This window comes from Misgurnus anguillicaudatus, chromosome 2 (assembly GCF_027580225.2).
Source record: "Misgurnus anguillicaudatus chromosome 2, ASM2758022v2, whole genome shotgun sequence".
Lineage (NCBI taxonomy): Eukaryota > Metazoa > Chordata > Actinopteri > Cypriniformes > Cobitidae > Misgurnus > Misgurnus anguillicaudatus.
The window spans coordinates 36,500,018-36,526,198 of NC_073338.2; the positions used below are offsets into that span (position 1 = coordinate 36,500,018).

Here is a 26,181-nt window from a genome sequence, read left to right on the forward strand (position 1 = left end):
TTATTGGTAAAGCTACCTTTCTCTTTTTTAATAAAATCAATATTTGCAGCAAAAACAATAACATACACATTACCTTGTTTATTAAAGTTACGGTAAAGTCAGTTAGTTAATTTTTTTTAGGAAAGTGTGACTTTTAATTTGTTACAGAAGTGGCTTTGTGTTCCCGCCTCTTGTGCGGCACCTGTGAGAAGATGCTGATGTTAATGGGATGTCAGTGACGTAGTGATCCTGACTCTACTAACATCGCGCACTACGCCACTCACTCACTCACTCACTCACTCGTCTTTATACATGAGCGTTTACAATTGTTTTGCAGAAAAAGGACAACAAGTTTGGAAACTGAAGCTGAAGATTTACGTCATTCTTAATGTGGATAATGAAATGGGGTATAGGGTAATATAAAGAATTCAATACATCAGAAAAGAGAAGTTTGGGATTATATAAAAGTATCGTTCTGGAGTTTGATTTACTCTTTGAAGAAAATGGTTAGTGCAGAAAACAACGGCGCAAACTTGCCTCTTAAACAGAGATTCAAGGACTTATTAATTGGAGACCAGATATGGCCAAACGATAACAAGTAAGTGCATCTCGATTTATCTCATTAGCTAAAACGCAATAATTAATGCTGTTGTTGTCACATTACCACATAGCCTACATAGTAAATATTTCGGTAAACCTGATTATCTTTAACATTGCTTTACTATGTTAATGTTGATAATTTTTTAATGTTGTGTGCAGCTGTGCTATACTGTAAATGGAGTGGTACAGTAGCCTACGTTGACAAGCATGTGCCTTAAAGCTGAAACTAATTCGTTTAACACACGTTTAAGTCACTTTGTTTAACTACATGGCCCAACACACTATATGGGGTCAAATATAATACATAACATTACATTAATAACGTCATGCATAACAATTTAAGAAAAGCTTTTACACAATACCTAAAAGGCTATTTGCTTTTAGCAACAATTTACTGTAGGCCACATTCAATATTCATATGTTATGAAACCAAGTAATGAAGCACAAAACTTTTAGTTACACAAAAAATATTTAACTATTTGAGAAAATGTAATTAATGAACTGTTTATACTTACAACAAAATACATGCCCTGGCCAGACCAAACATAAAAATACTTTTGTCCTACAGTGTAAACAAAGTAAAACCTTTGGTGTCAAATCATCATTGTAGTTGACATTTGCCTGTATGTCTGCTATAGCAGTGGTTTTCAAACTGGGGTCCGGGGCCCCCAGGGGGGCCGCGAGATGGTGCCAGGGGGCCCCAGTTTTATGACATTTTATGAAATAAATTAACTTATCATGAATTCTGTGTAATTAAACCTAAAAAAAATAAGGCTACTTACCAAAAGCACTACTTTTTTGTATAATATAATGTTTTTTTTATTAAAATGTTGAGTTTTGAATGAATTTTGATGAACAGTTTTTTGTCACAAATTTTCTTTGGGGGGCCGCGAAGGAATGCACCGTAAGGGGGGCCACATGCTGAAAAGGTTTGGGAACCACTGTGCTATAGTGTAGTTAGTTTAATTGTGTTCACTTAGAACAGTTATAGGTGAAAACAACCAAAAACAAAAATACTGAAAATAGCCCTTGTGACAACTTCCGAATGTGAACCCGGTCTAAAAATGCTATTTTTACTAAAAGTGTATTGTTTGCAAAGGTTAAACCAAATATACAACATGCCGAAATTAAACCTTAGTGCAAATAAAAGTCATCATAATAAAAAAAAAACGTATTAAAGACGGTTTTTGATTTTATTTAATTCTGTTATTAACATCTATTTGCTTTGGCTCATAGGGTGCAGGTTGAATTGTACACCAATGAGAACAATCTCAAAGAACGTCTGCAGTGGTTCTTTATCAAAAACCAAAAATCAAGTAAGTGTCTTTGCACTTTATTTATCCAGTTATATACTCAAAAATTACATTTTTGCTTTAACACAATGAAAACAACTAAATTCATTATGGGGCGGTTTCTCGGACAGGGCTTATCCTAAAATGCATGTTTGAGCTGCTTTAATTTAAAAACACCTTACCTTGTTTAATTTTAACATACTTCGTGTACATTTTTTGTCTTGCACACCTGTAGTGTTTTTTGTAAGGTATGTTTGTAAAAACTTCTTAAATGACCTAATATTAATAAGGCATAATCCTGGATTAAACTAAACCCTGTCCGTGAAACCACCCCTAAATGAATTTAAAAAATACATAAATTTCATTGGATTTAAATGTACTGACATTATTTAAAATATGTATTGTGTAAAATGCATAAATTACAGATATTATATAAAAAAATGTGTATCAGAAAACAACGTCTGAAGTAACTTATAAAATCTGTTTAATTCCTCAGGTCTCAAAGTGCGAGTGCTTTATTTTTCCCTCAACCTTTTGAGCTGCATTTTGTACATGGCCCGAGTGCTGGATGACGACGAACCGGACCATGCATGGTAAATATTCATTATTTCCATCCATTTCTTATTTTTTTATTCAACTTAGATATTGCTTAGATATTTGCCTCCAAAATATTTCCAAAAAATTATTTTTGCAAAATGCTGTATTTCTTCCATATTTCTTCCATCACAGCTTGGATTGCCAATACAAAAATTATACCCTCCTTAATATCAACTGGTGTGTATTTCTGAGTCACAACAAAATGACAAAAAATGAATATTACATCAGATTTCCATTTTTGCATGATTTTAATAACCTTTTCTGCTTCTGTCAGGGCCTCGGTTATTTGGGTTAGACGAAGTAAAGAGATTTGGTGTATGCAGGTAAAGAGATTGAGCTATAGACCCTTTTACTGTTTGTACAAATTGATGATGTAGCAACGTGCATTTTGGCAACGGAAGTATGGCGAGAATGAGCAGAGCAGATTAAGCAACACAGACAGAGAAAGTTGACTTTATCAAATGGTATCCGGCTACCTGATCCGTGTACTTTAGTGGAGTGGATAGAAGATGTTAGCAGATGGACAAATGAAGAGTTTGGTTCCAAAACGCAATAAACGCCATTTTTGAAAAAAATGAGTTACTGCCAAAATCAGCATTATATCAGGTCAGTAGTTAAAAGTAAATTCTTAATTTTACGCAAAATCCAATATCCGTCGTGTTATTCTGTCATCTTTTCTCCCTTTTTTCCCAAAACGCGACAAACGCCACTCCCACTTTTTTACAGAACGCAATAACTCCATTTCTGATATTACAGCCCACCGTTCACGCAATGTAAACAAACAATGGCGGACGCGCGTAGTACACGGAGTCCTGGTTTTCCTCATCTACTTTGTACTTCGTGATCAACAAACAAAACAAAATAATACTTTAATTGCATTGCTAAACCTGTGATGGTTTTCTGTGGGTGGGAAAGAAACGTAAGCCATCAGCATCTAATATTTTCCCTAAGAGGCACTCGGGAGACGGGTGCTTGTTCTCCCGACAGCATCAAGCTTCTCATGCTAACACATTGACCCCAGAGGATTTTATGAAAAACTGTACATAATTTTACTCAAAGTCAACGAAAATCGAGCAGGACCAAAAACATTTTACAGTCGATCGCTGTGAAAGACGTTAAGCGAAGACGTCAAGTAACCGCAAGGACAGGGTTCTTAATATGACAAAGTAAGTGTTTTGATTAATAACATTAATGTTTATATTTTTAATTAGTGTGTACAACTAGTCAACTAAATGAATATAACATGGCAAAGATGAATGCACATTTATATAGGCTATTGATTCAATAGATTTATAGCATTTTGAATAAAAACTTGTCATGGATTTATTGCATTTTGTGGAAAAAATAATCCGTTTTTATAATAAATCTTTGAAAATCAACTTATGGATTTGAATTTTTTATGTTTTTATAACCTAAAGATGCTGTGTGAAAGTTTGTAACAGAAAATAGTTGTTTTCATCTTGTCACTTTCTTGGTATAGAAAACACGTTTTTACCAAAATTTGTCAAAATGGATTTATTGCGTTTTGGAACCAAACTCTTCAAATGTACAGTGGCTAGATATACACCCGAGAGAAATTAAGAGCATATAAGAGCAGGCGTTCTGCTCACATTACACCACTACTGCATGATCTTCACTGGCTACCTGTGGCGTCACGCATTCACTTTAAGATATTGCTTCTCACATTTAAGGCATTACATGGTCTTGCACCTCCATACCTGTCTGACCTTCTCTGCCCCTATTCTCCTGCCCGGTCCCTCAGATCATCTGAGCTTGGTCTTTTGTCCATTCCCCGTTTTCGTCTGTCCACACTAGGTGGTAGGTCCTTTAGTGTCAATGCACCCAAACTATGGAATTCCCTACCCCTTTCACTTCGTACAATACCAACTTTGTATACCTTTAAAGGAACACGCCCACATTTTGGGAATTTAGCTTATTCACCGTATCCCCCAGAGTTAGATAAGTCCATACATACCTCTCTCATCTCCGTGCGTGCTGTAACTCTGTCTGACGCAGCCCCCGCTAGCTTAGCTTAGCACAAAGACTGGAAGTGGGTGGCTATAGCTAGCATACTGCTCCCAATAAGTGACAAAATAACGCGATCATTTTCCTATTTATGTGTTGTGATTTGTTTAGTCAAACCGTGTACAAATAACAAGGTGATATGAGACACAGCGATCTTTTAACAGTATACATACTGAGAACTATATTCTCTGAAGACGAAGCACTGCCGCATGGGCGGAGTGATCTGCTCGCAGCACACGAGAAGCCCCTGGTGAGGAGCAGAGAGTTCGGTCAGAATTGTGCAAATCACTCCGCCCATGCGGCAGTGCTTCTGAGAATATAGTTCTCAGTATGTATACTGTTAAAAGATCGCTGTGTCTCATATCACCTTGTTATTTGTACACGGTTTGACTATACAAATCACAACACATAAATAGGAAAATGATCGCGTTATTTTGTCACTTATTGGGAGCAGTATGCTAGCTATAGCCACCCACTTCCAGTCTTTGTGCTAAGCTAAGCTAGCGGGGGCTGCGTCAGACAGAGTTACAGCACGCACGGAGATGAGAGAGGTATGTATGGACTTATCTAACTCTGGGGGATACGGTGAATAAGCTAAATTCCCAAAATGTGGGCGTGTTCCTTTAAGGCCCAACTTAAAACGTATCTCTTCAATAGTTATTATGGATAATGTTGTTGAATCTGATCTAATGTATTTGTATTGTGTATATGGTCTTATGTGTTGTATTGTATAGGTGAAGGTGTTAATGTACTGTATTATACTATGTGAAGCGGCCTTGAGCCATGGAAAGGCGCTATAAAAAGTCAATGTTTGCTTATGAATACCACTGGGAAACAACGCCACACCCGTTGCCAAAATGTGCGTGCAACTATTTGATCACGTGGGCTGTAAAAGGGTCTATGTAATATCTGACTGTTAAAGTGATTAGTAATAATATATGTTGTACATATGGAAATTTAATTTGACGTTCTGTCCTTTAGGTGTCTGTTGCCATCGCATGTCTGTTCCCAAGAATCCTAGTGATGTATTTAAGCTACAAGGTATTATTTTTAATACTATTATCCTATACAATATCCTTTGTCTGCTTAATTTACTAGCATAATCATTCAATAGTGACATGAAAACAGGTGCAACAAACTATATGATCCCTAAAAAAAATACCAACTCTCAGTGTGAAGAATTAAATAAATGATAAGAGTACAGTGTTCAGGCACTTATTGTTATTTTCACTCAACTACTGTAACCATCTGTGCTATATCTGTTTTTTATGTACTGATCTTAGGGGAACATAAGGCAGCAGATTTTTCGAATAACATTTATCCTGGAAATGATTGACTCAGTGCCATTTCTCATTTCAGTAAGTATTGTCATTTACAGATACAGTAGTACAGTAACTGTAAAAGGTTTAAAGTCCATGCAAATACATTTGCTTCAACAAATTGCCAATTTAGATGGTTAATTTTTACAGTCAGCAAAGTTCTCGAGTGACTCAAGTCTAGACTGACTCATGTTTAAGTAACTTAAGAAAAGCATTTTGTCAAGGTTAAATTGAGTGCTCTTCACCATAACAGATTTTTTATCGACCACTCCGGAACCTCTTCATCCCAGTGTTTCTGAACTGCTGGCTGGCAAAGCACGCTCTGGAAAACATAGTCGTGAGTATAGTTATGTCACTTTTTATTTGTCATTCAGAGAGCAGAATTAACAGTGTAATTACTGCCCTAAACATTTCAAATAATCAAAAACAAATTCATAATTAAAACAAATATGATATAAAACTTAAACTTACATCAACTACATTTTATATGATTCTCCCTTTAGAACGACCTTCATCGTGCCATTCACCGTACACAGACAGCCATGTTCAACCAGGTCCTCATTCTCATCTCCACCATCATGTGCCTCATTTTCACATTGTAAGTCACCAAAATATCTATTTTGATACCCATGTGGACACCCATGCACATTCTCATTTACGGTATAAACAGTCAGATTGTGTTTTGCAAAGATGAATTTCAACCATAAACTGCTTGTTAAGCAGGCCACTGAGTGGGTGAGTTAAATTTTGTCTTTGTCAGTCTCATTTGACACTATAGCATTAGCTGTGCAGTTCTCGGTTCAAACACTTATTGTCTGTGCTAATTGTCTGTGGTTTCCGCTTTAGAGAGAGAGGAGCACTTAGCCACCACAAATATTCACATCCTTATTTGTCCCTTGTGTGTTGCTACCTTAATGGGAAAATACCCCTGAATATTCAGTGCACCCAAAAGTATTGAACACACACACTATTGTATGAATCATTAAAAAATAACAATATGAAAAACCCCGGGACATTTATTTGACAGACAATATTAACACACATTTGCAAACAAAAACAAAACTATTAATGAACTTGCTTGCTTTATGGAGATCAGATGCCAAACCCTCTAAGTGCGTCTGAAGTGTTTCTTGTAAATGAGCATTTTATGTATGTTTCACTCATTAACTGAAATGCCTTATTTACACAAATCTAACTGCAGTCTTTTATTGGTATTAAACAAAGTTGACTCTCTTAAGCTGCAACCATCAAAGTGCATAGTGTAATCGCTTCAGAAAATCGCTTATCATTTGCATAAAGTAAAACTTGTCTTAACTTTGTTGCGCAACTAGACATGCTCCATCCGGTCGTCAACGGTTACTATCGCTAATGGCCCTGTCCCAAATGGCACACTCTGGACTTGTGGACCTCCTCAGAGTCCACACTTTGATGACATCGAGCGTCACGCTGGAAATAGGAAGAGAAGTTGCCCATCAGTGTGAACTCCTCCCTTACGTCGTCCAATTGATCTGATTGATCTTTTGCAAGGACTTTTGGGTTGGTAGAGTGTGCGAATCCTGCTGCAGTGTGGGCTTTGCCGAAGTCCGTATCAAGGGTTCAAAGGGGGCACTGATGAGCACACTTCGGAGCGTAAAAGTGACAGATGGGACACCCTACGGACTCGTAGACTAAGCAAGCATGCGCAATTAAAGGCAGAGACAGAAAGTCCACATGAAGTGGCAAGGGCAGCCTCCAAATCATCCGTGCTGATCTTACTGGATCTATCAGTTCAAGTCGTATCTCAGATAGGTCATTTCGGGTATCCTGTCTCCAAACCACAACGTCTCGATACCGGGGTGCATCAAGGCTCTGTGCTTGGACCGCTGCTCTTTTTGCTCTTTTATGACACCCCTGGGCTCTGTCATTCAAAAACATGGCTTTTCCTACCACTACTTTGCGGAAGACACTCAACTCCACTTGTCGTTCCACCCTGATGATCCCACGGTCTCTGCCCGCATCTCGGCATGCCTGAGGGACATCTCACTCTGGATGAAGGATCATCATCTCCAGCTTTTCCTTGCGAAATAAGAACTGCTTGTCATATCATCTGAACCAAAGATTTAGCACAACCTTTCCATTCAGCTAGGTTCCTCGACCATCACGCCTTCCAGGATTGCCAAAAACCTGGGAGTGGTCATTGATGATCAGCTTAGCTTCACGAAACATGTTGCCAGCACCGCTCGCTCTTGTAGATTCATCCTCTACAATATAAGGAAAATTAGACCTTTCCTAAATGAGCACGCTAAGTAGGTCCTAGTCCAAGCTCTTGTCCTGTCCAGGCTGGACTACTGCAATGCGCTACTGGCTGGGCTTCCAGCCTGCACGACCAAACCCCTACAGATGATTCAGAACGCAGCGGCAAGAGTGGTCTTCAATGAGCCAAAGAGGGCACATGTCACTCCTCTCTTTGTCAAGTAACACTGGCTTCCTATAGCAGCTCGCATTAAATTTAAAGCTCTGCTCCTGGCCTTTAAAACCACCACTGGGTCAGCACCCCCTTACCTTCAATTACTTATAGAGCCTTATGTACCCTCTCGATCCTTGCGCTCTGCCACCGAGCGACTGCTTGTTGTGCCATCTCAAAAAGGGAAAAAAACACTAGCGCGTACCTTCTCAGGAGCTGTTCCACAACCGTGGAATGATCTGCCAGTCGTGACACGATCTGTTGACACTGAACCTGTCTGTAAGACTCGGCTAAAAACCCATCTCTTCCGCCATTACCTCACTTCCTAATAACGGACTTACTTACACTTTATCTATTTACCTTCCTCTTTATCTCTTTCTCTATTTACCTTTCTCTTTAACTCTACATTTCTTAAAAAAAAGTACTAACAAACCATTGGCTATGTATATTGTGTTGGATTTGATGAGACTATTTCGACCCACCACCCAGTAACTCCTTGATTAATCCAATCAGCTCTTTCTTTAAAGTAAAGTAAACATAGACTATATTTAAACTGCTTGATAACGTATAATTCCTGGGACAAAGCTTGTTACAGAAATGAGAGAATTTGTGATTAGTTACTTTACACCCCTGCTAAAGATGCAACTAGAAACAATACACAAAATAATGAAAAAACTGAATCACATGATCCATGTGTGGGCCACGTATGGGTTAGGTTAGGATAGGTTCAAGTACTCATAGGGGACCCAAGTTTGAATGTGAATAGTGGTTTATACTGTAGTTGTTTGGATTGCATTGGTGAAGTGATGCGTTACAGTCCCTTCCAAATACATCAGATTGTGAAAGTCTACAACCTCCTTCACAACATTCAGAGCCGATCTACAGGACAATTCGAATAAATGCAAAGTGCTACATGCAAATTGTATTTGGGCTGATTTACATAATGGTTTGCATTCTCTAGTGCATGCAAATAAACATTACCAGGGAGTGCAATTCATCCTCCATTTCATTTTCTCCCATAAATGTTTTTCACCTGAACCTTATATGTGCCATTTCTGCAATGACCCAAGTAAAACATATTTCAACAGAATGGTGAACATGCTTTGAACTAATTATGATTAATATATTTATTACTCTGTGTTGGATATGTCAAAAGCAGCAGAAATGTTAAGTGTTGAGCTCATCGATATTAACTTTCTCCATTATTTCTTTCCATCATCATATTTTGTGGTTGATTGGCTCAAAAGCTTTTCCTTTTATCTCATGACTTATCCAATATTATAATAGATTTGTGGTCTGGTGTTCATCATTAGTATACCGCAGACACTAAATGATCACCATTATGTTACCCTAAAGTGCATCTCTATGCTTTCAGAGTATTTTTTTCACAATCTGCTTGCTCATAAATTTGTCATTTTAAGGGCTAATGCAAAAAGAGGGTCAAAGCAAAAGAAATTATCTAACATTTCCTGAATTCATCACTTAATGGCCATTTTCCACATACAGTAAGTCAATGTGAAGTTCTTTATTTTCCCTTGAAAAGAAGATGCACGTCTCACTTATTTTGTATAGATCTCTTTAATATCTATGCAAATGTAGAGTTTTAGCAGACCTTCTTAAATTTTTCTAAATGCATATTTTTGCTCTTCCATAGAATGGTAATGAATATTCATAAGTGTATTTCATAATATAATGAATGATTACATTTCAATCTGGCTCGTATATTAATTATAAGCCTCCCAGACATATTATTGCATTTAGTACAGTACATGTTTTGAAACATGATCCTCTTTGTGTTTTTGACTTTTTATCACTCCAGTATTTGTGGAGTTGAACACTTACAGCGAGCTGGAGGAAAGATTAATCTTTTTGACTCCTTCTACTTCTGCATCGTGACCTTCTCTACAGTGGGGTTTGGAGACGTCATCCCTGACATCTGGCCCTCCAAGCTTCTAGTTGTTATCATGATTTTTGTTGCTTTATTGGTCCTCCCTATCCAGGTAACTGCCACAAATCTCCCTTTGATACAAGAAATACTCCAGAAAGGGTTAGTACAGTTCATTATGTTTTTTATTTTCCCTGCGATGTAGTTTAGTTTGTGAGTTTAAAAACAGCCGAACGTCATGGGCGATATATCTTGTCAATCAAAAGAGAACAGCAAAATGCAATGAATTTGAGCTTTGTGTATAGAAAATGTAAAGAAACATCACTATTTTAATGTTCATTATTAAAATTCATTATATGAATGAATAAAATTCAGAAAATGTAATCTTCAGAATTTAGTTAATGCAAGTTAATATAACCACCAAACTATCAATATCTGTATCTGCAGATACTTTGGTGCATCTGTACTTTTTGGTTTTATTTCTACTTTAATTTTGGTATTTTAGAACTGCCAAAGTTATTGTGATGACTGAAATCAAACAACGAATCAAGAAAACAACGAATCATGAAAATGTATTTCAAGTGAATTTTAATATTAAAGGGACACTCCACATTTTTGAAAACAGGCTCATTTTCCAGCTCCCCTAGAGATAAACATTTGATTTTTACCGTTTTGGAATCCCTTCAGCTGATCTCCAGGTCTGGTGGTACCACCTTTAGCTTAGCTTGGCATATCAATTGAATCTGATTAGTCCATTAGCATTGCGCTAAAAAAAAAACCAAAGAGTTTCAATATTTTTCCTATTTAAAACTTGACTCTTGTGTAGTTACATCGTGTACTAAGAACAATGGACAATTAAAAGTTGTGATTTTCTAGGCAGATATGTCTAGGAACTATACTCTCATTCTGGCGTAATAATCAAGGACTTTGCTGCTGTAACATAGCTGCAGGAGGCACAATGATGTTACACAGCATCTGAAAATAGTCCCCTTGGTAACTTTCAATAGCAGGGGACTATTTTCAGGGGCTGCGTAATATCATTGCACCTCCTGCAGCCATGTTATGACCGAAAGCACTTTGGTTATTTTTTTGCGCGATGCTGGTGGTCTAGTCGGATTCGATGGATTGTGCTAAGCTATGCTAAAAGTGGTACCACCAGACCCGGAGATCAGCTGAATGGATTCCAAAACTGTAAAAATCAAATATTTATCTCCAGGGGAGCTAGAAAATCTGCATATTTTCAAAAAAAGTGTCCCTTTAATTTGAATTAAAATGTATTTTTGGTGCTTTTTACAATATTGCATTGTATTAAAGCAGCTTTACAGTAGTCCAAATGTGGGACAGATCAATTATAACCTACAAGTGTTTTTTTTTCTGTGGTTTGTCTAGTTTGAGCAGCTGGCTTTCTTATGGATGGAACGACAGAAGTCAGGAGGAAATTACAGCAGGCACAGAGCCGAAACCGAAAAACATGTGGTGCTATGTGTCAGTTCACTCAAAATCAATCGGCTTATGGATTTCCTAAATGAGTTCTATGCCCACCCCGGGCTTGAGGTACACACACAAAAACAATCATTTCAAACCTGTGTGAGTCTTTACACTAAAAGGTGAAACTCGTTTCCATATACTGTAATAAAATAAAAATGACTAGATCACACAAAGGTCAAAGAATGCAGAAATGCAGGCAGAGGTTAAGATGTATGTATTTTTATTCAAAAACACAGGAAGAACAGGACCGTTAACGCATCCTTTCTTTCAGAGTGCAGAAAATTATTATTTTTAAAATATATAAACATACAATATATCAAATGAAAGAACAGACCCTTTTGCTTTTAAACAAAACACATTTTCTATTTTCATTTGTTTGCTTTCTATAACCTCTCAAATATGGGTAGGTTTCTTCAAAAATACCAAATTTTGAACAATAATCTGAGATAATAGCATTTTTGTTAGCAATCAAATTCAGAATGATGACCAAAACATGCACGTTTCTACTGTTTTTGGATCTGTATACTTTAGATTTTTTTGAAGTTGTGTAAGAGCGCCACCTAGTGGACAATAGTGAAAATATGGATTGCCATAAAAACTTGTCATTGAGGAAGTGTTTTCTCTTAACTCTTCCCCGCCATTGATGCGTTAATCTCGTCAATTAAGAGAAAACCCTTCCCTGCCAATTATGCTTCCCTGACGAGGTTTACGCCAATTTGTATTTCCACTATTATCCAATAAGTGGCATCTTATAAAACACTTTCTGTGTATATTTTGAATCATGTTTCTGAATCTGATCACTAACAAAAGTCCTTGATTATCTTTTTGCTCCAAATTTTATATTTTTTAAGAAACCTACCCATATTTGAGAGGTGATAAAAGAGATCAAATGAAGATAGGATGAAACTTTTTTCAAACAGTTTTTTTGTTTGTTAATTTTTTGGTTTAAAACCAGGGAGTCTGTTCTTTTATTTGATATATTGTATGTTTATACATTTATAGAAGAAATTTTTCTGGAAGGCATTGAACTTTTGTGAAAATCATAAAAAATGCTGGCGCTGCCTGGCAACTTTGTTTAAAAACGCTGGCTGGGAGTTAATTGATGTGAAAACTAGTCAATGGCGGGGAAAGAGTTATGGATGTACAGACAGCTGAATAAAAGCCAAAAGAAAACTGTGAGCTTTGTAAAAAAAATATCTTGGAGTTAACTGATCTGTATCTGTACTGGTGTTGTCAGTGAGTTTATATGGACAGCACTGATACTTATACTGAAGTAATTTTTCAAGATAATAGCAGTATTTTCTACTGTACTGTCAAAACAAACTGTTATTCCAAAAAATGTGTCTGTGTCTTCAGGACCACTATGTCATCATCCTTTGCCCAGCAGAGATGGACACAAAAGTTAGACAGATACTGCAGATCCCGATGTGGTCACACAGGGTCATATATTTACAAGGCTCTGCTCTTAAAGACGAAGATTTGGTCAGGGCCAAGTGAGTTTAAATACAATATATGGTTTGTCTGGCCTTTAACACTTAATTTTCAAGGATGCTTTGCATTATAAGTGTATGAGGAAAACACTGAGCTTTTACATTTAACTGAACTCCTGCTCTATACTGTACCTGTACAAAAACAACAATATCTATTCTAGTATTTCCTGTAATAACAGCCATAGGAGCAGTCAATTGAAAACTACTACAGAATAGGCTTTATGCCCAGCTGCACTACTTCCTGAACTTCAGCCAGCTCCTTGTTTCCTGTCTGCCATTATTGGACAAACTGATTAATCCAGGTGCGCCTGACCTCAGTAGTCACAAAAAAAGCTGATTAATCCAGGAGTGCCTGACCTCAGTAGTCACAACAACAATAATCGGACACACCTGGATTGCTCAGTTTGTCCGGTGGTGGCGGACAGGGAGCAGGGAGCTGGCTGAGGTTCGGGAAGTAGTGCAGCTGGACTTAAAGCGTATTGTATTTAAAGCAGCATCTCGGTTGCTTTATGTTAACATGCAGAAGGAGGATTAAGTGTAGATTCCTAAAAAAATACTAGATACATAAACACACATTCATAATCACATGCAACATGTGGTTTTGTGTTGGCTGAGTAAAAAGATCTGGACAATGATTTGTCAGTCTGAAAAGGAGCTCTTTGGTCACTGCCACGACCCTGAAGGTCCGCAGCGACTAAATACTGCTGGGTTGTTTTTAACCCAATGCTGGGTAAATATTGTACAGAACACATGTTGGGTTAATAAATAAACCTACTGTATGCTAGTTTGTTTGTTTGTTTCAATACAATGCTGGGTTGTTTCAACCCATGGTTTGGTTAACAACAACCCAGCATAGGTTTATTTATAACCCAACTGAATTTAGAGTGAACTAAATTTTATCTTAAGATCGATTAGAACATTAACTTCAAAATCAACTCCCTTGGCTTCCAGTGCGATTTACTATGTAAATGAGTTTTAATGGGACGCCACCTTCATGCATTTAAGAGCAATAAAATCTCTCCAACCCATCCTCCCTCACAGGCTGGATAAGGCTGAAGCTTGTTTCATTCTAACCAGTCGCTGTCAGGCAGACCGCAATGCAGCAGTATGTACTCATAACATTCATTCTTGATCAAAAAGTGACAAATTGCAGAATGAATGTAAAAGCAATGTATTATCTACTCTTTACATGGTCAGTGGATGCAAATAGTTGATACTGTTTAATGTTTTTTATTAAAAAAAGATACTTTGTTAATAATTGAAATGATGTGTTTTTAGGATCATCAGACTATCCTGCGGGCTTGGGCAGTGAAGGACTTTGCTCCTGATTGTCGTCTTTTTGTCCAGATTCTCAAACCGGAAAACAAACTTCATGTAAAATTTGCAGGTACCAAAAAATGTCATGATTCCAAAACAACTCAAACAATGTATAATTGCAAAGGAACAATAAATTATGTGATTTTTCTTCTTCAGATCACATAGTTTGCGAGGAAGAGTTTAAATACGCCATGCTGGCCCTGAACTGCATCTGTCCTGCTACGTCCACCCTCATCACCCTGCTGGTGCACACTTCACAAGGCCTGTGGGTACAACATATCAGTAACACTTAAAGGAATAGTTCACCCAAATATGAAAATTGTAGGTAACACTTTACAATAAGGATCATTAGTTAACATTAGTAAACTACATTGATTAATATAAACTAATATTGAACTGCACTTATACATCATTTATTAATCTTTGTTAATGTTAATTTCAACAATTATTAATACTTTATTAAAATCTTGTTAACGTTTGTTAATGCACTGTGAAATAACATCATAAAAAACAATGAACTATTTCGCCGCCATTGACGAGATAACTCGTCAATTAAGAGAAAACTCTTCCTTGCCAATGACGAGAATAGAACCCCGTGTATGTTTTAAAGATCGCTCTGCATCTGATTTCCAGATGACAACTCCTATAATTTCATGCTCCTTCACAATTTCATTGAACTACACCTTTGTTTTGCAACCTCATGTGGAGAATTTGAAATGCCTTTGAATATTTTACGATTTCTGATTTTGATTTCTCTTAATTTCATATATGTTCCAACTACAGAGAGGGCACATATTCTCCCGAAGACTGGCACAGAATTTATGACAAATGTTCAGGTAATGAGGTGTACAACATTGTTCTCAAAGACAGCGTCTTCTTTTCTGAGTACGAGGGAATGAGTTTTCCTTGTGCCTCCTTCCACTCATATAAAAAGTGAGTATATTAAAAAAGCATGATGTTAAAATGTAGAAATGATCGCTTTGAACTCATGAACTCTTCTTAATAAGGGATATAAAGATGTTTATTGATGAAGAGATCAGAATGTATAGATTCATGCCACATTTAGAAGAAATATGGCATATATATCAGTGTTTTTCAATGAGCTAAAACTTTGGACTTTTAATTTTACGTTTCCTTCTCATTATTTCTAGGTATGGCATCTGTCTTTTTGGAGTCTGTCCTGAGGACTCCAAGAGCATTCTGCTGAACCCTGGACCTCAGCACACCATGAAACCTTTAGACATGTGCTTCTATATTAATATTACCAAGGAAGAGAACTCATGCTTCAAAATCAAGAAATCAAGCAAAAAGAGCCCCAAGAATCAAGTCCCGATGAGTAGCATTGTCGCAAGTATGTGCCAGAAAAAGCTTTCATAAAATTGAAAACATGCTTTAAAAATAGAGTTGTTTCTTAAATCTCACATAGGCTTAAAGGAAAACACCACAGTTTTTCAATATTTTACTATGTTTTTACCTCAACTTAGACGAATTAATACATAACTATCTTTTTTCAATGCGGCAATTAATCTTTGTACAGCGCTTCGTGAATGTGTTAGCATTTAGCCTAGCACCATTCACTCCCAACCACTCCTTAGGATCCAAACAGGAATGAATTTAGAAGCAACCAAACACTTCAATGTTTTCCCTATTTAAAGACTATTACATGAGTAGTAAGTATGGTGGCACAAAATGAAACATGGAGATTTTTTGAGCAGAAAAAAAGAGAACTATATTGTATGACAGAAGAGCACTTAGTTCGCAGCACTTTGACCTTGGGCGCAATTTTACAATCTTGAATATTATCCAATATAAATAATTCATTATTTAATTACAAAAATATATTTTATGTTGTCTAAAATAACAGTTTGCATCTCCACAAACTGTTACTAGAAAAATAGTATTACAAACAAAAAATGCTGTAACGTACAAAATATCTATTTAATGCCCCAAATGAAAAAATAGATTAAAACATTTCTGCATCTATGAAAGATATATTTCAAGATCATCTTATTTCTTTTTCTGATGATTTAATTTTAATTTCCTAAAGGTAGCATGGCCATAGACATTCAGGATATAGACAGTCCATCCAGTTTAGGTCCCTCACTCTCAACTGAACCTTTAACATCTGAGAAAAGAAAACCTACCACATCTGCTGCTCTACAAATCCCAGCTCCTCCCATCTTACAGACTGATGACGTGTCCAGTGATCGGTCAGAGTATCCAAGAATCCATGTGAGTGGAGATGAATGCAGTGAAAGGTTGGTTCTTCGTCTGAGTAAGAAAAACGTCAGCTTTATATTATCATGAAAGCGATGTCAATGAAACAATAAATAATCTCCAGATTGTTGCTATGGGCAAGATATTGTCTATGTCCGAAATCCCCTATATATTTCAGAGGCATCAAGGCACGTCCGAATCCAACGTTTGGTTTAATTCCACCGTCTTGTCCCACAATTCTACTGTATGCGTGGGCGTGCCCGGGGAACGTGATTGATCGAGTTACGCTGCCTATGAAGGCTGTCGAAATGCGTTTCTCGGAGCTGCCTTCTTGTCGTCAAAGTCATTACCACTTGAGGCAACACGTCAACTGCCTTAGTTTTTAGACGCAGCCATTGTCTTAACTTTTCCTGTATCTTTTATGTCTTCAGTTACGTCAGGGGATATCCCCCAAATTCACCCTACATCGGAAACTCCCAGACACTGTGCCATTTACGGAAAGAGAAAATGCCTAAATGTTGTATGCAGCTGGTAAAGGTATTGTAAGTCTTTACATACATTCAGGACAGCTACAAGATTACAATATCTTTGCATATTAATCTGTGATCTGTGATCAGAAAAAGTATGTTAACATCAAAAACTTTAGCTTCAAATATTTAGTGGGGGCATCTGAGGCTTAATGGTTTATTTTGTTTGACTTATGTTGATTTTAAATTGCTTTGCACATTACCATCATGTCTTGTCAGTTTTTGTCTAAGACTTGCAACCACGAAGACGATGATGATGTCAAAGCATACAGTTTGATGAATAAGCTCACCATAGTGTCTGCTGAGGTAGCAGGAAATGGCTTGTACAACTTCATTCTCCCATTACGAGCCTCATACAGACCACAGAATGAGATCTACCCAATTGTGCTTCTCCTGGAACAAGAGTAAACACTTTACCCATCTGTAATTCTCTTTTTAGCACAGTGATTTATTGTGTTTATTTAAAGGAATAGTCTACTCATTTTCAATATTAAAATATGTTATTACCTTAACTAAGAATTGTTGATACATCCCTCTATCATCTGTGTGCGTGCAAGTAAGCACTGGAGCGCGCTGCGACGCTTCGATAGCATTTAGCTTAGCCTCATTCATTCAATGGTACCAATCAGAGATAAAGTTAGAAGTGACCAAACACATCAACGTTTTTCCTATTTAAGACGAGTAGTTATACGAGCAAGTTTGGTGGTACAAAATAAAACGTAGCGCCTTTCTAAGCGGATTTAAAAGAGGAACCACACTCTATGGCGCAACAGCACCCCTGGGAGCACTTCGACTCGGCGCAGTAACACCCTCCCTCTCCCATTATGAGAGTGAGAAGGGGAGCGGATTTTTCAGGCGAGTCGAAGTACTCCCAAAAGTGCTATCACGCCATACAATATAGTTCCTCTTTTAAATCCGCTTAGAAAAGCGCTACGTTTTATTTTGTACCACCAAACTTGCTCGTATAACTACTCGTCTTAAATAGGAAAAACGTTGATGTGTTTGGTCACTTCTAACTTTATCTCTAAATGGTACCATTGATTGAATGGGGCTAAGCTAAATGCTATCGAAGCGTCGCAGCGCGCTCCAGCGCTTACATGCACGCACACAGATGATAGAGGGATGTATCAACAATTCTTAGTTAAGGTAATAACATATTTTAATATTGAAAATGAGTAGAATATTACTTTAACATTCATTAGGTAACACTAGAAGCCCATGCTTATAATGAATTATAGCCCCCTTTATAATTGTTTATAGGTAATTATTACTATTACTATTTTATAAATATATTTATAAAGACAAAACAACACCTAAACCCTATTATAAGAACAGTTATAGAAATATTTATAATATTTTTATTATAACTTATAAGTAATGCATTTGCTTTTTCAATGTGCATGCTCATCAGTGTTGGGGAAAGTTACTTTTAAAAGTAATGCATTACAATATTAAGTTACTCACCAAAAAAAGTAACTAATTTGCGTTACTTAGTTACTTTTCATGGAAAGTAATGCTTTTGTTACTTTTGCGTTACTTTTTCTTGTCTGAGGCTTGATCTGTTTCAGGCCTTGCATGTGTTTTTTTGACTGGAAAGTTGTGCATTCAGAAATTGCATATTTCATCACAAGAATGTCGAGCTCTGGCCTGCCATCTCAGTTTCTGACTCAAACTGTTCCCACACAGGCGTGTACGCATAATAGTAGTTTAGTAGTTTAGTTTAATTCAGTATATAATTTTTTTTACCAAATTAATTAAACTAAAAAAGTAACTTGCATTACTTTTTGACAAAGTAACTCAAATATTAATGTGTACATTTAAAAAGCAATGAGATTAGTTATCACAAAGGCGCCTTTTGTTTATATTTCAAACAGAATTCCGTTACTTGTTACTTCAGAAAAGTAATATTATTACATAATGCACATTACTTGTAATGCGTTACCCCCAACACTGATGCTCATAATCCACTATACACTGATTTATAAGTATTAATTACTTATTAGTAATGCATAATTAGTTCTTCGTCAAATAACTGAATTTTTTTATATTGTTGTTAATAGCCGTGATGTGGGTTACTTATTTTAAGTCATAATACATTTATTAACCTCTATGAAAGCATTATTGATGGCTTTAAGTATAAACAATTATAAAGGGGGCCATAATTTATTATAAAGATGGGCTTCATAGAAAGTTTTACCATTCATTTCTTTAAACATTTGATAATGTGATACTTTTTTTGTTTTATCTTAATAGCTGTGCTAATTTTTGCGTTTAGAGGTCATGTTTGTGCAGTGTGTTCCTAATTTTAATTTCTATCTTGCAGGCCTGATGCAGATTTTCTAGAGACTGTCTGTTGGTTCCCTATGATCTATTACTTGGTTGGATCAATCGACAAGTATGACACAGTAGCATACAACACCTAAAAAAATTTTTCATCTTTAAGTGAAAATGTATTTTTTGTGTTACCAACTAAAGTTTTTTTTTTTTTAAGTAGATCTAACTTTTTACAGTGTTACTGGGTAATTTGGTGTCACACAATAAACATTATTATAGCCTTAAAGGGACATACCATGAAAATTTGACTTTTTCCATGTTTAAGTGCTATAATTTGGTCCCCAGTGCTTTTATCAACCTAGGAAATGTATATAAGATCAACCCAGTAACTTAGTTTTGGTAAACCATTCTCCACAAGCATGGGAAAAAATAGGTAATTGAAATTTGGCTCCTCTGGTGATGTCAGAATGGGATACTACTGCCCTAATTTGCACTATCCAACCACGCCCCTGCCATTTAATACAGAGATCAGCTCATTTGCATGTTAAAGGGCACACTTAAAACGGCACATCTACAGCGGGGAAGATAAGTATTTGACACATCAGCATTTGTATCAGTAAGGGGTTTTCTAAGTGGGCTATTGACACAAAATTTCCACCAGATGTAGCCATCAAGGCAAATATTAAATTCATACAAAGAAATCAGAACATTTAAAAGTATACAAGTTAAGTCATAATAAATAAAGTGAAGTGACACAGGGAATAAGTATTGAACACACTTTATTTAATAATTTGTAGAAAAGCCTTTGTTGGTGATTACAGCTTCTAGATGGCTCTTGTATGGAGAGACCAGTCGTCTGCTTTGCCTAAGGTGTGATTCTGGCCCATTCTTCCACACAAATGGTCTTTAAATCTTGAAGGTTCCTTTGGCCTCTTTTATGAACTTTGATCTTCAGTTCTCTCCATAAATTTTCCATAGGATTTGGGTCAGGTGATTGACTGGGCCATTCAAGCAACTTGATTTTCTTTCTTTGAAACCACTTCATCGTTTTCTTGGCCTTGTGTTTGGGATCATTGTTTTGCTGAAATGTCCACCCTCTTTTCATTTTTAGCTTTCTGGTAGATGGCAGCAGATTTATATCCAGAATGTCCAGGTAAATTTCTCCATTCATCCTGCCTTCAATAATATGAAGTCGGCTAGTACCTCTTGCTGAAAAGCAGCCCCAAACCGAACTGTTGGTATGGTGTTCTTGGGGTGGTGGGTAGTGCCATTTCTTCTCCAAACATGGTGTGTAGAATGACTGCCAAAAAGTTAAATTTTGCTTTCATCTGACCATACTATAGTCTCCCAATAATCCACAGCCAAATGCTCTTTCGCAAACTTTAACCGAGCCTCAACATGCTTTTTGTTCAGCAATGGAGTCGTGCGTGGTGAGCGTGCATGGATGCCATGGCGGTTCAGTGCATTGCTTATAGTTTTCTTTGAAACAACAGTACCTGCTGATGCAAGGTCTTCCTGAAGTTCTGCCCGAGTGAGTCTTGGCCTTTGGAGAACTCTCCTGATTATTCTTTGGACTCCTCGAACAGGGATCTTACGTGGAGCACCTGATCGTGGCCGGTTTATAGTGAAGTGATGCTTTTTCCATTTCTGAATAATGGCCCCCACAGTGCTAACAGGAACATTCAGCATTCTGGAAATGCGCCTATTATGAAGATCTTGAGAGAGTTCTTTCTTTTACCCATCATGAAGTCTTTCCTGTGTGCCTCCTGGGTAATTAGAAGCCTTTATATTCCATCAATTAGGCCTAAAGCGCTGATATCAATTAGAACTGATAGGGGGCAGGGTTTCTCTCTCAATTCTGACAGATTTCAAGTGATCTCTGGGCTTTCTATGCCATTTTTCACCTTGTTCTCTTCATGTGTTCAACATATTCCCTGTCATTTCACTTTACTTAATATGACTCAACTTGTATACTTAAATGTTCTGATTTCTTTGTATGAATTCAATATTTGGCTTGATGGCTACATCTGGTGGAATTTTGTGTCAATAGCCCACTTACAAAACCCCTAACTAATAAAATGGTGATGTGTCAAATACTTATTTTTCCCGCTGTATATAATATTTTGAGCTAAAGCTTTACATATGTACTCTGGGGACACCAAACATTTATTTGACATCTTAAAAAAAGTATTGTAAAATGTCCCCTTTAACTGAGCTGTTACTCTAAAAGGGCTGGCTAGTTTGACACCAAATTAAAATATATTAATTATTGGATGCTTTTAATAAATAAATTCAGTCGCGAAGGTCAAGATGTTTAAGTATATTTTAAGTATAATTAACTTGGATTTACAGGTCATTTAAACATTTTTTTAATCTTGACAAGTGATGAGTTTCTGTAACTTGTGAATGTTCAATTAGCTTAAATTATTTCAAAGCTATGTTTTTAAGTTACAGCAACTCATCACTAGTCAGGATAAACAAATCTAAGTTGAAATGACTTGTAAATCCAAGTTCATCATATTTAAACATTTAAGTGCAAACATTTTTACAGTGCATTTTGCTCACATCGAACATCTTTTTAAGAAAGAAGTAAATAGATATCATTGATTTAAACCTTAATATAACACGAAGACATATTATTTAAAGTTGCCTACTAAGAGTTTCTCTTAATGGTTACTATTTATCTCTTTGATAGTCTGGATAACCTTTTGCGCTGTGGCGTCTCTTTTGCTGCTAATATGGTGGTTGTAGACAAAGAGAGCACCATGAGGGCTAAGGAAGATTATATGGCTGATGCAAAAACCATTGTTAATGTTCAGACTCTTTTCAGGTAAGAAACTTCATCTCATCTGCCCAAAACAAATCAACATTTCCTTAGTTGATGTACAATGTACGAGAAATTTTGATCTCTTTATTTAGTTACTATATTACATTGCCTATAGGACTCTAGCTGCAATACTCTTTAATTGATTTATAGTAGGGATAGTTCACCCAAACATGAAAATTCTTTCATCATTTATTCAGCCTCATGCAATCCCAGATGTCTTCCTTTCTTTAGATAAACACAAAATAAGCTCACAATCATTGTATCATTTTCTCTCATATCTTATTTTGTCTTATATCTAACATATTGTATCATATTACTTCAGAAAACATTTATTAACCCAGTAAAATCATTTGGACTTTAATAATGGATGTACTGTATGCAAAAATTGCATAATGACATTTGTTCAACTAAAGAAAGGAAGGCATCTAGTGTACATCTACAATAGGGTGCATAAGGGTGAGTAAAATATGATTTAATTTAGTTTTTAAAACAGTTAAAACTTAAAACAGTTTGTTGCAGTCTAGATAACCATACAATTATTATATATGAATATAAAATTAAAACACTGGATTGGTTAGTTAGCTTGTTGAATAAATGAAATGTTTTGTGGAGAAACTGAAATAAACACTCAGCGTTTCTGTAGATTATTCTCTGGCCTCAACCTCATCACTGAGCTCACCCATCCTGCTAACATGAGATTTATGCAGTTCAGCGCAAAGGACTGTTACTCAAAAGCATTCTCCAAACTGCAAAAGGTGAGTGAGCATTTATAAAACTATTTCCATTTATACTACGGGTCCGTTGAATGCTTGAATCTGATGAACGTTCTGAGGTGTGCAATTATTTTCTGGGAAATTGGCAAACATAGTTCCAGGCAGCTCTCTTGACCGCACAACAGTTCCATATCACTTTGCATAGTTCACTGTAATAACGGACTAACAAAAACAACATGACAGACGATTTTCCGAGGCAATAACAGTGCTGTTTAGAGACGCACAGAGGTAGCCTCGTTCACACAATCTCTCTCTTGCTCGCCCTCTCTCTTTTTCTTTCTTATTTTCTCTCTCTGTGTCTCTGTCGCTCTTGCTCTTTTTCTAATAATTTCATTAATAACTGCATTAGAATGCTATCAACACTCAAGCCTCCATTGCCAGCTTTAAAATGACGTTTTGGAACAAGTAAAAGAGCCGTTGGATGAGACACAGAAGAAATAGTCCTACTCACAATAGCAAGTTAAGTACAAAAACAGGACGAATCCCTTTAAATATATCATGTGATCTATGTCTTGAGGTGTGGTAACCATAGTATAAGCAGAATAATTGACTCCGGGTCGTTGAATTATTTGAAAAATAATGCACACCCAAGGTGTAACGGCCACACCTCGGGTGTGCATTATTTTTTTTTAATAATTCAATGACCCATCGTCAATTATTCCTTACTTAATGTCCATACCCATGAAATCAATATAATGTTCAATTATCTTTTATATTGCTTATATACAATCATAATGAAAACATATACACTCTAAAAAAATAATCCGTAAAAACGGATAATGTCCTGGCAGAAAATTACCGGCACCTTTTCCGTTATGTTTACAAAATTTCCGTTTATTCAAAAACTGAACGTTCCGTAGATTTACAGAACATTTTCCGTAGCCTTTAGGGACACTTCAATTTGCCTATGAAACGTCATTTCTGTGAAGGTCAAGAGACAAAAGCCACTAAAGGGAACACTAATCACCATAGTGGTGAATTCAAATGAATCTAAAACAAACACAAACTGTAGATTTAATGTGATAAATGTTGAGGTAAATATCCATTTGACTTACACGTCACGTCAGAAAGAAGATTTGTCTACTAAATCACATTTGTCTATGCTGGAATAGTTGAACACTTGTATCTTGTTCTGACAGCATTTGTTTAGAAGTTAAACATCATCCATATTAGAAAATAACTCTGCAAGCAAGTTGTAATTTTAGGTTTCAAACAGAGATGGTGATAGAGAGGCAAAAGTGAAAGATTGCAGCAGGGGTTATTGTACCCATAATGCAACATGTTATTAAAAAAAAAACAGACAAATGCCTGTAAAACAAAAATACGGAAAATTCCTTCATATTTACACAGTACTTGTCAGTTTTTTTACAGATTTTTTTAGAGTGTATTTATATATAAAAAAAATTTGTTTTAGACACTCATCCAGGTGTAGCCGACTGTAGATTAAAAATGTGAGCCTGTGTGACCCTGGTAAAGTCATTTTTTGTGATTTACTGTTTTCTACATAAAATCATATCAGATAATGTAAAGAACATTTTGTAAAATTAATATTGACTGAGTAAGGTCATGTCAAAGTTTGAATTTAAAGTGAAATCAATGAGACTTTTTAAAAGCCTGGATTTCACAGGTAGGGGTCAGATCTGTTTTAACAATGATCATTATGTTTTCCTCTTCACATGCCAGGTATGGTCTGTAGTGTACAGTAGCTTAAATATATGATGATTTTGACTGGATTGTTCTGGTTGATACCAATGATGTCCTGTGTTTTTCTCTCTGCATTGCTTTTGGGAGCAGAAAGAAAGAGAAAAAGGCACAAACTTATCCTTCATTTTTCACCTGCCGTTTGCAGCTGGTAGGGTGTTCAGTGTTGGCATGCTGGACACACTCTTGTACCAGGTAATCCCCTTCTGAAATTGTGCTGCCTTTCATGAAACCGTTTTGAACATCTGCCTGTTAATGAACAATAGATGGCAGCATTATCAGGAGGTGCAATACTACGGCTGCTGAAATCTGTGTAATATTACATTATAGGCTGCAGCATATACGCACAATCATAGACAGTAATCATATTTGTGTTTCTGAAGCTTTGATATGCATGTTTTCACTAATGAAATTATTAAATTATTCTTAACCTTGGCTCTTTTTAACACACTGTAGTCATTTGTCAAAGATTACATGATAACCATCACTAGGCTCCTTCTTGGACTGGAAACTACACCAAAATCTGGTTTCCTATGTGCTGTAAGTATTACTTATACAACTTAGTACATTCATCATTAAAATGTCTAGTTTCTCCAGACTTTCAACAATCATAAAATATGACACATTAAATTTCAGATGAAAATCACAGAGGCAGACTTATGCATGCAGACATATGGCAGACTCTACCAGATGTTGTGCTCCACAGTAGGACACGTTCCCATCGGCATCTACAGGACTGAGTCTCAGACAGCTGGACCTCCTGAGGTTTCCTTCCTATCAATAAAACAGATGTTTACTTGTTTATCAATAATTTATACTTATTATTATTATATATGGTGATCTTCATTAAAGTCCCTGTAAAGTCAGATATTAAATGTGTTCTGATTTTGTCACACCATAGAAAAATGTGTTATTAACCACCCAACCAAATTATTATTAACGGCAAGTAAATAAAATAAACTAAATAGAAAAATAGGCAGCATTCTCTGCTCTCAAGCAGTGGGGCGTGTCCGCTGCCGGTGCTGAAACCACGCCCACTTGCGGAAAGCTGCAGTCTCTGTCAACTTTCGAATACCGCTACAACCTGAATGGATGCTCGCGATAGGTGGAAAAACTGTTTAACAATCTAAACAATAGCAGCTAGTCAATAGGGGCACCGCCCCCCTAAAATTGTCCAGAGTGGAAAGCTACTTAAAAGCAAATTATTACAAAATTAAATCATTTAATTGTACTATTTCACCATTTGTCATGTTATCATTCATAAAAAAATCTAAACTGAGTTTGTTGTGTGTGTGTCGAGGGTGTGTGTCTGGGGCGCCACCCAAACAAGTGTGTATGTAGATCAGTAAATGTGGTAAAAGCATGTAACTTGAGGCTTTGCTCTAATTGGCTGGTTTCAGATCCACCTTGGGGCACAGCACTGTGCG

The 26,181-nt window shown here is 36.5% G+C and overlaps 1 protein-coding gene and 1 long non-coding RNA gene across 2 annotated transcripts in view; one reads left to right on the forward strand and one right to left on the reverse strand.

The window, feature by feature from the left end:
- The first annotated feature begins 232 nt into the window (after window positions 1–232).
- Window positions 233–26,181, forward strand: part of kcnt2a (potassium channel, subfamily T, member 2a) — a 34,570-nt gene continuing 8,621 nt past the window's right edge. Inside the window, exons 1-26 of the mRNA XM_055203023.2 lie at window positions 233–577; window positions 1,816–1,895; window positions 2,368–2,464; window positions 2,601–2,645; window positions 2,743–2,791; window positions 5,475–5,534; window positions 5,777–5,851; window positions 6,066–6,149; window positions 6,316–6,410; window positions 10,075–10,255; window positions 11,530–11,694; window positions 12,985–13,121; window positions 14,160–14,223; window positions 14,397–14,505; window positions 14,592–14,700; window positions 15,219–15,368; window positions 15,587–15,786; window positions 16,483–16,693; window positions 17,084–17,189; window positions 17,399–17,583; window positions 19,503–19,574; window positions 22,149–22,283; window positions 22,924–23,035; window positions 24,848–24,949; window positions 25,211–25,294; window positions 25,391–25,519. Coding sequence (XP_055058998.2) covers window positions 483–577; window positions 1,816–1,895; window positions 2,368–2,464; window positions 2,601–2,645; window positions 2,743–2,791; window positions 5,475–5,534; window positions 5,777–5,851; window positions 6,066–6,149; window positions 6,316–6,410; window positions 10,075–10,255; window positions 11,530–11,694; window positions 12,985–13,121; window positions 14,160–14,223; window positions 14,397–14,505; window positions 14,592–14,700; window positions 15,219–15,368; window positions 15,587–15,786; window positions 16,483–16,693; window positions 17,084–17,189; window positions 17,399–17,583; window positions 19,503–19,574; window positions 22,149–22,283; window positions 22,924–23,035; window positions 24,848–24,949; window positions 25,211–25,294; window positions 25,391–25,519 — 2,931 coding nt within the window. The 5' untranslated portion in view covers window positions 233–482. The remainder of the gene's footprint in view (window positions 578–1,815; window positions 1,896–2,367; window positions 2,465–2,600; window positions 2,646–2,742; window positions 2,792–5,474; window positions 5,535–5,776; window positions 5,852–6,065; window positions 6,150–6,315; window positions 6,411–10,074; window positions 10,256–11,529; window positions 11,695–12,984; window positions 13,122–14,159; window positions 14,224–14,396; window positions 14,506–14,591; window positions 14,701–15,218; window positions 15,369–15,586; window positions 15,787–16,482; window positions 16,694–17,083; window positions 17,190–17,398; window positions 17,584–19,502; window positions 19,575–22,148; window positions 22,284–22,923; window positions 23,036–24,847; window positions 24,950–25,210; window positions 25,295–25,390; window positions 25,520–26,181) is intronic.
- The window catches only part of LOC129442755 (uncharacterized), a 119,498-nt gene continuing 98,442 nt past the window's right edge, over window positions 5,126–26,181 (reverse strand). Inside the window, exons 4-6 of the long non-coding RNA XR_012358149.1 lie at window positions 24,890–25,003; window positions 16,580–16,706; window positions 5,126–6,134 (exon numbers count right to left, since the gene is read on the reverse strand). This is a non-coding gene — a long non-coding RNA (uncharacterized lncRNA). The remainder of the gene's footprint in view (window positions 6,135–16,579; window positions 16,707–24,889; window positions 25,004–26,181) is intronic.